Raw genomic sequence first — 13059 nt, forward strand, 5'->3', positions numbered from 1 at the left:
GATGAACTCTTCGAATATAGGTCTCTTGCAGGGTCATCTACAGGTCTGCGTGACTGGATCTATTAAGATCCTTTTCCACCCAGGGCATTTTATATGTGTGGGCAGTCGCCACATTGGGGCCTTGAGCTTGGGTCTTCAAGACCAAAGGTCTGGCTGTCTCTAAGACTGAAAGCATCAGGAAGTCTTCTTAGACTGTAAAGAGACCATGTTGGGTTTTTTGTGTGTTTTTCCCTTAGTCTGGGTGAGTCATAAAGCTTTTCTGTGCTTGTGTAAAACTTCTGCAGTATTACAGAGTCCACTTCAAAGAGAATTTGTTCTTCCACACTGAACGCAGATTCTTAAGTGTCTGAAATGCCTCGTTTTTGTAGTGGGCTTACTTCACAAACATGGAAATGTCGCCATTCAAACGTAGGACTGAGAATCTGCCACACTTTATGCCTTTTTTTTAAATCAAGTGGCCGCCAAATCAGAGCTTAGTGGACATTTTATCATGAGGCCTTGAAGAGAATGCAACTAAAAAGATATCTTTCAGATGGAAAGTGACAACTGCACACACACAAGAAATGTTTCCTTCACATTTTATACTGTCTGAAACATTTTGCAAAATCCCGTTAATGCAAATTAAAGGCCTAACATTCCTTGCAAAAATGGACATCGCTCACTGCCTTTCATGCCAGCATTTTAAACTAAACTTTACACTTTAGCCGTTTTGGTCAAACATTGTAAATGACTTATTGAACTGCCGCACCAAATATTAGCTCAATAGTCATTTATCTGTCTGTTAAGCTTGATTAGCTGTGGCAACCATATATTAATGAGTTGCAGATGCACATCCATTGATTACTTTATGGGAATTACATTAAAATTCAGACTATGGCTTGTGAGATATTTTGATAAACCTATAACAAACAAACACACACATGTAGACATTTTCAAAGCATTATCGCCTTTCACCTTCAGTGGCGGCTGATAATAACAACAGTAAAGAAAAGATGAGAACATTATTAACCATCAAAGTTCAAACTGGCATATAATCTTCACAAATGATATATTATTGTTATATTTAATATCTCAAATTTTAAAATCAATTGACCTATTTATTTCTTGTTGGCTACTCTTCTGAATTTGAGGATCTTGAATGATTATTGATGTTTGTCAGCTTCAGTCAGAAACATTTCAATCCTGTCATCATGTCATGGGATACAGTGAGAATTAGGCACATGAATTAATTATCATCTTTAGGACGCTGACTTTTTTTTTTTTTATCTAAGATGACTCATGATTAAAGTCCAAAAAGATGAAATAATAAGCCCCTCTAGCTGAATTCACACACTCTCACAGCTGTTTGAATAAAGTCAAAGGAAAACCTAATATTAACCCAAAAGGAAGCTTCAGGATCAAAATTCAAAATAAAAGCACAACTCTAAGACTGAAAGAGTGATTCTTTTTGGAAACTTCTTTACAGATAAAAAAAAGAGAATAAAAAGTAAATACTAAATTAATTAGTTGTAGACAGGCCATTTCTTAATCAATAAACCACTTTTTGAACTCCTGTGAGAAATTTATAAAGCATTAGGTTATTATTTTCTATATGAGCCATTTCGTTTTAATAACTTTTTTAAAAATTATTCCTACTTAAAAGTTCTTGTTCTGAAAAAGGGGGACTGTACATTAACATACATGAATATAATATATGTACAACACCACACAATGTGCAAGATTTATTCATCCAGGCTAACTTCCATCTAAAATCCCTGACAGGTTGGTGGTAAAAAGAGAATAATTGTTCTGGTTTCCTATCCTGTCTGCAACTTTTGCCTGCCCTCATTCGTCATAGTTTTTTTTTTTTTTGTAGATCTCATAAATAGGGCAAAGGTCAATGCCTTGATTATTTTCTGAAAGTGTCATTAAAATCCATCTATTGGTTCATGATATATTTTGCTAACAGACAGGCACACTTGACTGTAAAACTTAATGGCAAAGTTTTAAAATCAGATCTGTATAATATGACTCTCAGCTACTATCCCACCAAATTCCAGCTCAGTATATTAAAATTTGGCTCACTTTTAGCCATTTCTGTGCTTGTTAAAGTTGCCTAGCTGTGGCGGCCATTTTGACTGGGGTTGGCTCTAAATGTTAATCACTTGGAGATGTGCATCCATTGATCACCTTCTGAGAGTTTGATTAAAATCCGCTCAGTAGTTCTTGACATATTTTGCTAACAGGGAATGAACACACACAGGCGCACAGGCAAAAAACATTATCACCTCAGCCTTCGGCGGCGGACGATGTTTATTATCATCCAAGATGCAGTTTTAATCATGTGAAGCCTAATGAACGAGTCACTGGATGATTTTATTTTATTTTGGGGTTTTCTCCCGGAAACTGTACGGGTGAGCGTGCCTGGCTTGAGCCTCTCGCGCGCGACCCAGCCGCGCGCAGCTGGCAGCTGCTGCTTTCAATTATATATATATATATATATATATATATATTTTTTTTTTTTCCCCATCCTCGTGCTGGAGGAGCTCGCGCGTCTTGCCACGGGGATCATCCCACCACTGCTGGACTTCAGCTAAGCTCCACAGTTCCATTACCTCTCAGTAGAAAAACCAAAAGGGTTTTTTTTTTTTAATTCTCTTTTTCTTTTTTTAATCGCAAGTTTCAGCGCGGAACAAAGTGCCGTTTGTCCCTCCGCGCGTGTCTCACGTGCGCCGGTGTTCATGTGTTTTATGTGTTTGCGCTCAACAGTGAGGTAGACTCGTCGCGCGTGCATTTTTCTTCCCGGTGTCGGCGTGGGATTCAGCCCGTGGATGCGAGCGTCCGGGTCGGTGCCTGAGCCCTGCAGGAGCAGCCTGTCATAGGGCAACCATGGTTTCTTTCGCTCCTCTCCGGCGGAGGAGGAATCTCTCCGGTGAGATGCTGCTGCTGATGCTGCTGATGCTGCTGATGCTGCTGCTGATGTTGGGTTTGTTTCCCCAAACCGGAGCGGCTCCTTCTCTAACCACCGAGCAGCTGGACATGGGGGTGGTAAGTTTTTTTTATTCTTCCTTTCTGTCTACTTAACAAAGGCTCTGAAGTTTCCCCCATCTCCACATCACAGTGCCTATTTTCTCTTATCCCACGAATAGCAAGCCGGTAGGCTTTCTTCTTTCCTGTTTAGGTTTCTCCCGAACGTCCAGTAGAAGAGCAAGTGCTGTCTTCCCCAAATACTTGCTCTGAATTTTAACATCGCTCCTCTGCAGTCCAATTCACAAGGCAGAGCCTGTACAGCATGCATACAGCATGATTAAAGCAAAAACAAATGTGTATGGGATCTTTGTTTTTCCTCCCCTCTTGAGCAGAGTCATCTCAATAAGGTGGTAGCTACCAAGTTATCTTTAATAAGCAAATTTAAGGAGCTCTTGTTTGCCTTGTAGCTGTTTTGCTGTATTTCTAAATGTTCCAGAGAATTTTTGCGTTCAGAACTAAGGTTCCAGCTCTGTATTCGGAGACAGACATGCAGACGTACAGTAGAGCAGCACAGCTCTGAGGTGATGTGATGTTTTAGATGGTTCCAAAGCTCACGGCTGATTTCTTCTTGCATCGTGTTGAATACGGTATTGGTGATGCAGTTGGAAACCTTCACTGAAGAGGCTTTTCATGGTTTATCACCACAGACTAACAGCACTTATGAATACAGTCAAGTAGCTTCACAGAAGAGTTGTAATAACTGAATGCATTTGTTGTGTTTTTTATAAAGCTTTGATGGGGAACACATGTTCCTGAACATAAATCTTAAACTATGAGACATTTAAATTGAAAAGGACTTTATCAGTGACTTATATGGATGCATTTTTTCTCCGTTTTACTTCTTGGGGGAACACAAATTTTTTCTTCTCTGTGTCCGAATTGAAGTTTCTCTTTTGCTCTGTTGTTTACACTTTGGGATCATTTTGTTAAAGAGTAGAATGAGACAACTGAAGCTGCAATATTTGAAGTTTTTGCTGCTTTTAAGTGCTACATCCTTGTTTTTGTTTGCCATTTTAGATTTTGCACACCTCGGTTTTCATTGTGAACTTGTGCATGTCATCAATTTAGTCATGGCTGAACAAGACGCAGCTTTCCACCCCACCAATTACAACTTAAGTAGGCTGAGTACAGTAAGAAGTTATGTAATAGATGAACTTGTAACGGGCACACGCTGTTCATCTTATAAGCTTAGCATGATAATGGTGAATTCTCTCAGTGTGAAACAACTCCAACTCGCCGATGACAAGGAATCTGACGTCAAGACCTGATGAGATCCAGTTAGGATCAAATAAATTGTTTGAGTTTGGTCACATCTGATGAGAACTTACTGACTTTACTGCAACTAAAGCCTTGAAGTGAGACGTTACATAAACAGAACAGCTATTCTAGTGTTGGAGTTTATCTTCATGGCTTGTTCTGTTTAAGTCACACATTAGTTAATAGATATTCATTTTATTAAAATGAGATTGGAGTAAAACTGATTATGATTAGTGTTCATTTAAATGGAAAATAAAGGGGCATTTACAACTAAATTAAATGCTCGCAGGCAATCGTGTAAATGAAGTTTCAGCTGTAGATTGGCAACAACCAGTGTTTGAGAACCTTTAGACAATTAAGTAGAAAGATTGTTTGCTACAAAATGCACTGGTTGCAGTTTTCTGGGCCAATTCCAGTTTCCAATTTCTGTAAGACTTTGACCGTCCATTTTTAATTTCTCTCTATCCTAAACAGGAAACAGTAGGTACAAAAAAATGGATAGGAAATGTGTTTTTCTCATTGCTGGTTTACTTCAAAAGTCAGTGTGTTTATAGTAAAATATTTAGAATTTAAAAATAAAGAAAATAAATTACATTTCCTTTACTAAAAATGCATCAGGATACAAGCTTCTGTCTCAAAAGAAAACCTAACTATGAACTACTCCAGGTTACAGGGCAGAACAGTTTGTTAAAAAAAATCCAACTGAAATGGTACTACATTTTATTTATGTCTTTTTTTGTATTGTTTGTTCATTGTTTTGTTGTTGTTGTAGTTTGTTTTTAAAATCTGATAAAACCTCCCTATCCTTTCTTTTTACATAACTCAGAGTATAAGTGCTTTAGATCACTGGACAAATTTTAACTGGATAAGCAGTTTCTAAAATAACAGAATTAAAAGAAATCAGATTCTCCATTAGAATGTTATTTTTTCCTTTGTCTGAGTGTAAATAATAACAGCTTTACACTTGGGAAAGGTAAAATCTTCACCAATCAGCTCCAGCTGAATCACTCGTCCTCCCATTCAGCCCTTCTGAGTAAAACCTTGAACCTGTCATTTCTGCACTGCATGTATGAAAACAGCTACAGATTAACACAGGCCATCTTTATATTTTAATTGCTCTTGACTTCAGAACATCAGGGCAGCTGTAGTCTTGTTTGGTAGCTCTTGCACAAAGTTCTCTGGAGGATTCAACAAACGCAGCAGTGTCTCCAGATAAAAGGCTGTTACCACAGCAGAGAAAATAATAGTCAGAGTAGAAGCTTTCATGCATTTATAGAACGAGCTGTGTGATACGCTCAGCCTCTCTGCAGCCTGAAGTTACGGGGGCTGGAGTCTTGTTGTGATACCTGGTGTGCTTTGCCCCACTTCATATGCCTGTAGAGACATAGCACCAAAAATCTAGGGAACTTGTCCACGATTGTTTCATGGATCTGCAGCGTATATATGCCTCCATAGCTGAAGGTCAGGCAGTTCATGGAATAGAAATGACCATTTTCTTGACAATAACCACTCTCCCCCTTGCTTCCTTGTTGATGAAACTAATCAAAACAAGACTGTAGTTACATTACGGTCAAATAAAAGCAGAACATTGCTTTACATAAAAATACATTCAGTTTGTTTCTGTGTAATAAACTGGCTTTCACTTACCAATCTACTGGTTGACTTTATAGGTTGTGTTGTAATATTATGTATCTCCAGAACTTTTTATTTTTAAACTTGACCAAATTTCTAATTTCTTGTCTGCGTCTGTTTCATGTTTGGCTTATCTGCTACGTGCAGCTACTTAAAAAAAATTGAACCAGTACACATCATGTATTAGCTTATTGAGCTTCTTCTCAATCAGTGGTGGGCAGTCCTGGTCCTTGAGGCATGTTTTACTTGTTTTTCAACTCTAGCTCATCTAATTTGAATCAATGGTTGATTAACAGGCTTCTGCAGAACATGAAGAGGTAATTTAACCACTGAATCAGGTGTGTTGGAGCAAGGAAACAAGTAAAACATGCAGGATAGTGGCCTTCGAGGACCAGGATCGCCCACTCCTATAAAACTGGTTGTTTTGAGCGGCTGCGGTCAGCCATTTTGCTGGCTCAATGCAACGCATCCATCTTTGATGAAATCCATGGGTGAAGGCTGCTGCATGGACTGCTGGCTCTATTGAGACAGAGATTGTCTAGCTTGAAGAAAACATGTATTCCTTGGAAACAGCATTGGTGTATTTCTCACTGGACCATACACTTTGAGAAAAAAAAAAGTCCAGCTGAAAAGTAGCTTTCTGTTCTCTTATGGTTCATGCTGAAAAGCAAAGTGTAGTAACCTCCAGAGCCCAGAACCTCAAAGACATAAAAGTGTCTTTCAAGTTTATTGTTTTGAACCTATAGCTTGGCCATTTTTTATCCAACTAACCTTGTGGAAAGATCTTTGCCTGAAAGTCCAGAACAGGCCTCGTATTTCTAGATTGTTTAGGTGCTAAGAAATAGTTGGAATACAGTCTATGTTTAATCCCAAGAGAAGCTGCAGATATGTAGTTATTTTGTAGAATTTTCCAGAAGAAGGTGATGTCTCTTGAGTCTCAGCAAAAGTTAAGTTTGTAGTTGTGACTTTATGATTGTAAATATGAAAGAGTTGATCAAGTAGAGCTAACTGCAGCAAGTTTTAAACAGAAAGATAAATCTGGTAAAAGAATGGAGATGTAATGTTTTGTAATTTCAGTTGCCTGAAAGAGTTTTCTACTTGATTCTTTGTAAAAAAAAAAAAAAAAAACCTTTCTTTTGGATTACACACTGCAAAGTAATTTTTAAACTGTCTAATCTGACTAATTTGTTCATCATGAAAGAATGAGCGTACCAGAAGACAGCTCAGATTGTTATTAGCTGGCCAGTGAGTGATTCCTTGTCACTGGGGAGCCAGAGGACTCAGAGAGCATCATTCTGCTACACTGAAAAAGGCTGTAAAGTACAGAAATGAGCAGATGATTGAACACAATTTTCTTTCCCCACAGTGGCTATATGTTTGTATGTACATACATGTGTGCGTGTTTGAAAGCGTGAGTAACTGCTGTTCTCTCAGGAGATGAAATAACCCACACATACAGTGTATCTGTATTCGGTGCCAATTACAGCTGGCCTTCTGTTAAGAGAGCTGGTCACCATATATGATTTGTTCAGAACAACCAAACTTTATGTTCTTCAGAGGCTCAGCCACTCACTCAGGCACATATTAGAAATATTAATTTTATGGCTGTGCAACTATCCAGCATCATCTTTCTCTGCAAAGCTCTGAGTTGCAACTTAAGCTCTTGGGGGAATTGAGTCATAGCATCTAAAATTTAATGTGCTCTGTGTTTTCTGCTCATTATATTATGAGCCTCTTGAGGAGTATTTTCTACACTGAAGTCTGACAGTATGAGTTCTCAGAGGAACTATTCTCTAAACACACAGTGCTTTTTTTTCCAAGGAGAGGGAATAAATTGATCAGATTAGCAGCTGATAACTTCCTGTAAATGCTGGGAAAAAAGGTGTCAAAAACGCCTTTTTTTCTCCTTTTAAAACTGTGATAAAAAACACTAATGCCAGAGAAAAGCAACAAGGCCAGGCATTATATTGTTATTATGAAAATAGTTTGTATTTTTACAATTGCATATTCATTTTGATTTTAAGTTTCGATTATTTATTTTGCTTGCTGTTATGCTGCTGCCTAAAATTTGCTCAAGCTGATATGATTTTTGGCCTGACAGATTCAGTGCTCAGTGAACGCCATTTGTTCGGAGAAAGTGAGATTTTACAAGATGCCTAACAAGCTCTAAAGGACCTTTTTATCCCATTAGGATGCTCAGAAACCCTGAAACAAAGTAAAACATGTTTTCTGTATCCACTTCCCTTTTTTTTGAGGTTTGCTGGTGGCAGCAAACCTTGCATCGCTGGGTGTAGTTCCACTAAGCTCAGGCTGTGGTTTCACTTGTTTCAGTGTCCAGACGTTTGCAGCTCTTTCGGGGAACCAAAGAAATGGATTTCAGAAATGCTTTCCAAATGTTTTGCTCCGTTTACCTGTTGATCCGCACAGCTATTAAAGAGTCTCTGCTGTTCTTTTCTTACCCCCAGTGATTTCTCTAACAAAGCATTCATCCACGTTTTTGTTGACGGCCGCATTGTGTCTTGCTTTTTAGATGCCAGTGAACTTGTTCTTAGTGGGCTCTTTATACAGCTCTTTAAAGAGTTCTGTAGTGTGCAATGCCCCAATATATTCTCTGGAAAGGTTTATAACCTGGATGTCTCTTTGGAGAACCAAGTTCTATATTTAGCTGCCTGTCAGGCGACTCACTATTTTACTTACTGGGAGAACATGAAACTCAGTTAATTTGTTACTTAGACTTTAATTTACACAAGAAAAAAAAACACTCACACAGTCTGGTGACCTGTCGAGAGTGTTTCCTGCCTTTAGTTGACTGACCGCTGAAAAAAGACATCAGTCTCCCTCAACCCTGAACAGGATGAAGCAGGTATAGAGAATAGATGGATGGATGAATGCATAAAGAGAAATTAAAACTCTCGAGAGTTTAAATATTCTGAATCGATTTTTTAAATGTCAGAAATTAATCTTGTTAAAGTCAATCCATGTTGCCACTTTAAGGGAGTCAGCAGAGAAGTTGCTGTGCGGTGCCGTTACCGGAGACTCCTGTAGTCAAAAAGTGTTGCAGAAAAGCTCTGCGTTTTCATATTTTTTTCACATTTTCTTTGCTGAACACTGAAAAAGCTATATTTGAACTCATCATGACATGACTGACTTCAGTAATGACTTTGAATTGTTTGATTTGTGTATAGATTTCTAGGGATCAACACAATGCTAATCGCATTAGCTTTCCTATGGTGTTTTCAATGTTAAGTTAGCATCTATGCTGATTGTTGGTCAGCAGCCTGTGATTAAAAGTTTATTTACATCTGTCATTGTGAAGTCTTTATTAGGCATCCAACCTTTTTTGAGTCATAATTGAATCACGAGGTGCCTCAAGATTCCCACAGTTGGTGTTTTTCAACAAACCTCAGTGCTTGAATTACATCCAGGAACAATTCCCCAATAATCCACCCTATGGGCAGGGTCTTTTGATATCTTTTTCCTTTTCTCTAAGATGAGTAAATAATAATTTGTTTGAGTTTAGCCACACCAAAGTTATTTAGAACTCAAGTGCCAATTTGTAGTGGCATCCCATGGCTTCAAGCTAATGAAAATGGTTTATTCCTGAAGCTTGATGGCTGCTTTCAGTCCTCATCACAGCGTGAACCGTTTGTTGTTGTTTAACAATTTAATATGTATAAAATTATTTTTGTTTCATTTAATATAGACAAATTCTGCAGTAGTAAAAAACATACAGAAATCAGGTGTTTTCCTCACAATGTTAAGCACTGATTATGATATTTCACTTGTGGTGTTTGAACTAAATTCAGACTGTCTGTTCCTGGGGTTCACCCACAGTGTTGGATCTGTTTAAAATCTTAAGAATCTGTTTGTGCACCGGGAGAGACAATCACACCCCACTAAGCCCATATCTCACTTTCATTTTGCTGTTTAATTTCTTAATTGAGAACACCATCTGGCATTAATTATTCTGTGGAGGAAGGTTCCCCCCCTTCTGCTCTCATTTCTCCAAACACTCACTCCATCAGTTGCTAAAAATTAAAATGATCTTTTCAAGTTTTCCAACTGCACCTAAGAGCAAAGGCTGAACTGAAAGCAGACTTCAGATTTCCAGGAAAATAAACACGTAACGGAACAAAGTTGGTTTGATGTGGATTTTCTTTTTCTTCTTCTTCTTTTTATTTAAATTCCCAACTTGTTTTTGCCTAATGGCAAAAAAGACACACGGTCTATGGAAGGGAAATAAAAATAGGGTTCACTAATCTCCATAATATGTTTTGTAATTAGGTCAGTTATTTGCTTAACAGAAGCAGAAGACAAACGTTGATTCAAGGAGCTTTTTTTTAAATAAAGCTGTAGCTTGAAATGCACTGTATTTATGCTGGAATATCCACTAACTTTCTGCTGTTTGATTCCAAATTCATTTTCTTCAAGCGTCATTAATCGGCAGTGGTTCAGGAGGTTTTAGAATGGGGAAACACAGATGGAAAATGTTTATATTAATAATTCAGTTTTTATTCATAACGGTTTAATAGAGTTTTTCAAACTGGCCACCAACAATACAACCACCCTCATTAGCACCGTATTCGCCTGAGTTTTGTGTGCATTTCCTCGCTCGCCTATTTTCTTCTTCCCGCTCTCCTTTTCTTTTACGATGCCGCTGCTCTTCACTCAGCAGACTTTCTCCTGTGATTCCTATCATCAAATCCTGATTTCTCTGATTTCACCCAGAAGCTCAAAGATAGAAAGGAGCTGAAAGCAAAACCTGGATGCAGCTCAGGTTAAAGATTGCTGCAGTGACATAACTTCTAGTCAAAGAAAGTAGACAATTACTAAATGAAAAGAGCTGACTTTCCTGAGGCATCATTTTTTATCACTGTCAGTAATTTATGGGAAGTTTTAACTCCCTCAGTAATTATTTGATTGACTAGTTCTTACAGATATGTGAGTGATGGCTGTGTCTGTCAGTACTTTGCTCTGATTCATTTTCTAAAGTTCCTGTAAAAATTTAATTTGTGGTCTTTCTTTATATGACCTATCTTGCACATATCGCTTGTGCATAAAAATAGCAAAAGAAGTAGTTTTGAAGAAGATCTTGATTAAGAAGCAGCCTCTGTATTTTCTGTTTTTTACAAATCTGTCATTTTTGCCCGGGCTTACAGCACATTGCAAACAGCTTCACTTGAACTTCAACAAAAGAAAAATAAAAAATTCCACTTTTATTTTGAAGTGTTTCATTCGCCACTATTTTGTCAGATCCGAGGCACTTCAATTCATGCATGTTGTACATAATAAAACGAATAAATTATGATACAAATGTGAGTAATCATCTATCATCAGAGCCTTTGTCTAAGGGCAGAGTTTATTTTGCTTTCATCTATTTTACATTCAAATCCTCTGAACATAATCTATGCTAAAGATCAACTCCACTACAACTGCAATTTATAAAAATAAATAAAAAGATAAAAGCAATGACACTGTCACTTGAAAATAATTCAGCTTTTATCAAAGCTACCCCAGTAATATTACGTTCTCTCACTAACCAAAGATGTATTTGGGTGAGACATCCTATACAGACATGGTTATCTGTGGTGGAGGAGAGACTATGGAGGGTTTGAAACACAGCGAGGGTTAAAGGGACAGTCTGGTCACTTTGAAAGTGATATCAGCTGTGACAGTCATAGAGCACAGAGTTGGAGAAAAGTGCATAAGTCTTTGTCCAGGCTGGACCAATGGCTAGCCAAACAAAGGCCTTTTTAAATTGTTTTTCAGAGTTATAAAACAGCTCTTTTAAAAAAACACCAGCTTATGTGAAAGAACGCTTCGTTAAGAAATATTAAACCTCCACACTTTTGCATGACATCCTTTATTTAGCTTGTTGCAGTAATCTCAACCAAACATGGTCTGTGTCACTACACAAACGGATGTGTGCTGAGCTCAGACCATTCTGTGCAGATAGTGTTCAGGCTGCTGAATATATTAGCCTGCTGGGAGTTGAGTAAACTTTTGGACTGATATATTCAGCAGCCTCAGCACCGTCAGCACAGAACAGTCTATCTATGCTCAGCACACACGTGGTAACATGGACGTTGTTCAGTTAAACAAACAACAACAACAACAAAAAAGAAAGAAATAAAGAAATATTGTCATGCAAAAGATTTTTTACCTGCTAATGTAATGTTCTTTCACACCAGTGTGTCATTTTTGTGAGAGAGTTGTTTTATAACCTGGAAAACAAAAAGAAAATGGGTTCTCATGTGGGTATCTATTAGCTGAACCTGGACTAAACCTTCTGCCTCTTTTCTTCATTCTCTTTGCTCTGTAACATATGTCACAGCTGATAAGGTGCTAAAACTATTTAACAAAACATTGCTTCAAAAATGACCAAACTCTCCTTTTGAATCTAGAAACCTTAAATCATATGCCTCAAGTGATGAGATACGCAGGAATATTAGACACTGAATTCGAATGTCAACTTTTCTGCTCTCGCTGTGGCTCAATCAGATACTTTTAGTTCTGCTGTTCCACTTTCATCAACCAGCCTGACCTCCGATGTGTAGAAATGCACCGAGGGACTCATATTCAGGGCGAGGAGATTATTTCAGGAACAATGTCACGCGGGAGACAAATTTGAATCTTGAGGACAATACTTTCCCATGAAGATTGACAGGGAGCAATCGTTCAGCGTGTTACATACAGCGCATTGTCAGCATTGCAGGGAAAGGGAACAGAGTAACTTCAATCAGCTCACATCTAATCCGTCACCTCAGCCGTGTAGAGCATTAAAGCTGTGGGAAGACATGCTGGTTTCTCACAGGACTGTCAGCATCATTGAGAACTTTATGATATCCCCTGAAATGAATTCAAAATGGATCTCAAGGGAACTGACACCTCATTGGGTGCCACTGTAGCATGATGGTGTAGTATTGATGTGTGGCAGCAACAAGACTTCTGCTGTCAATACCATGTGCTTTCAGGCAATAATCACAACAATTTGCAATAAAGTTTATCAGCATGTGCCCACAGTTTGATTAACTTTTAACTTTTATGTACTGTCATATAGAGAATGGTGTTCTAAACAAAGTCTGATATGTGTTTTTTTCTTTTCTTTTAATTTATTATAATAAATTACTGCATTTGGCAGATTAAGATCTTGAGATCTGA

General features: G+C 38.0%; 1 protein-coding gene across 1 annotated transcript in view; it reads left to right on the forward strand.

The window, feature by feature from the left end:
• The first annotated feature begins 2531 nt into the window (after positions 1-2531).
• The window catches only part of LOC108232540 (matrix metalloproteinase-17), an 89444-nt gene continuing 78916 nt past the window's right edge, over positions 2532-13059 (forward strand). The window contains exon 1 of the mRNA XM_017410418.2: positions 2532-3027. Coding sequence (XP_017265907.1) covers positions 2869-3027 — 159 coding nt within the window. The 5' untranslated portion in view covers positions 2532-2868. The remainder of the gene's footprint in view (positions 3028-13059) is intronic.

Source organism: Kryptolebias marmoratus, linkage group LG14 (assembly GCF_001649575.2).
Source record: "Kryptolebias marmoratus isolate JLee-2015 linkage group LG14, ASM164957v2, whole genome shotgun sequence".
NCBI classification, from domain to species: Eukaryota; Metazoa; Chordata; class Actinopteri; order Cyprinodontiformes; family Rivulidae; genus Kryptolebias; species Kryptolebias marmoratus.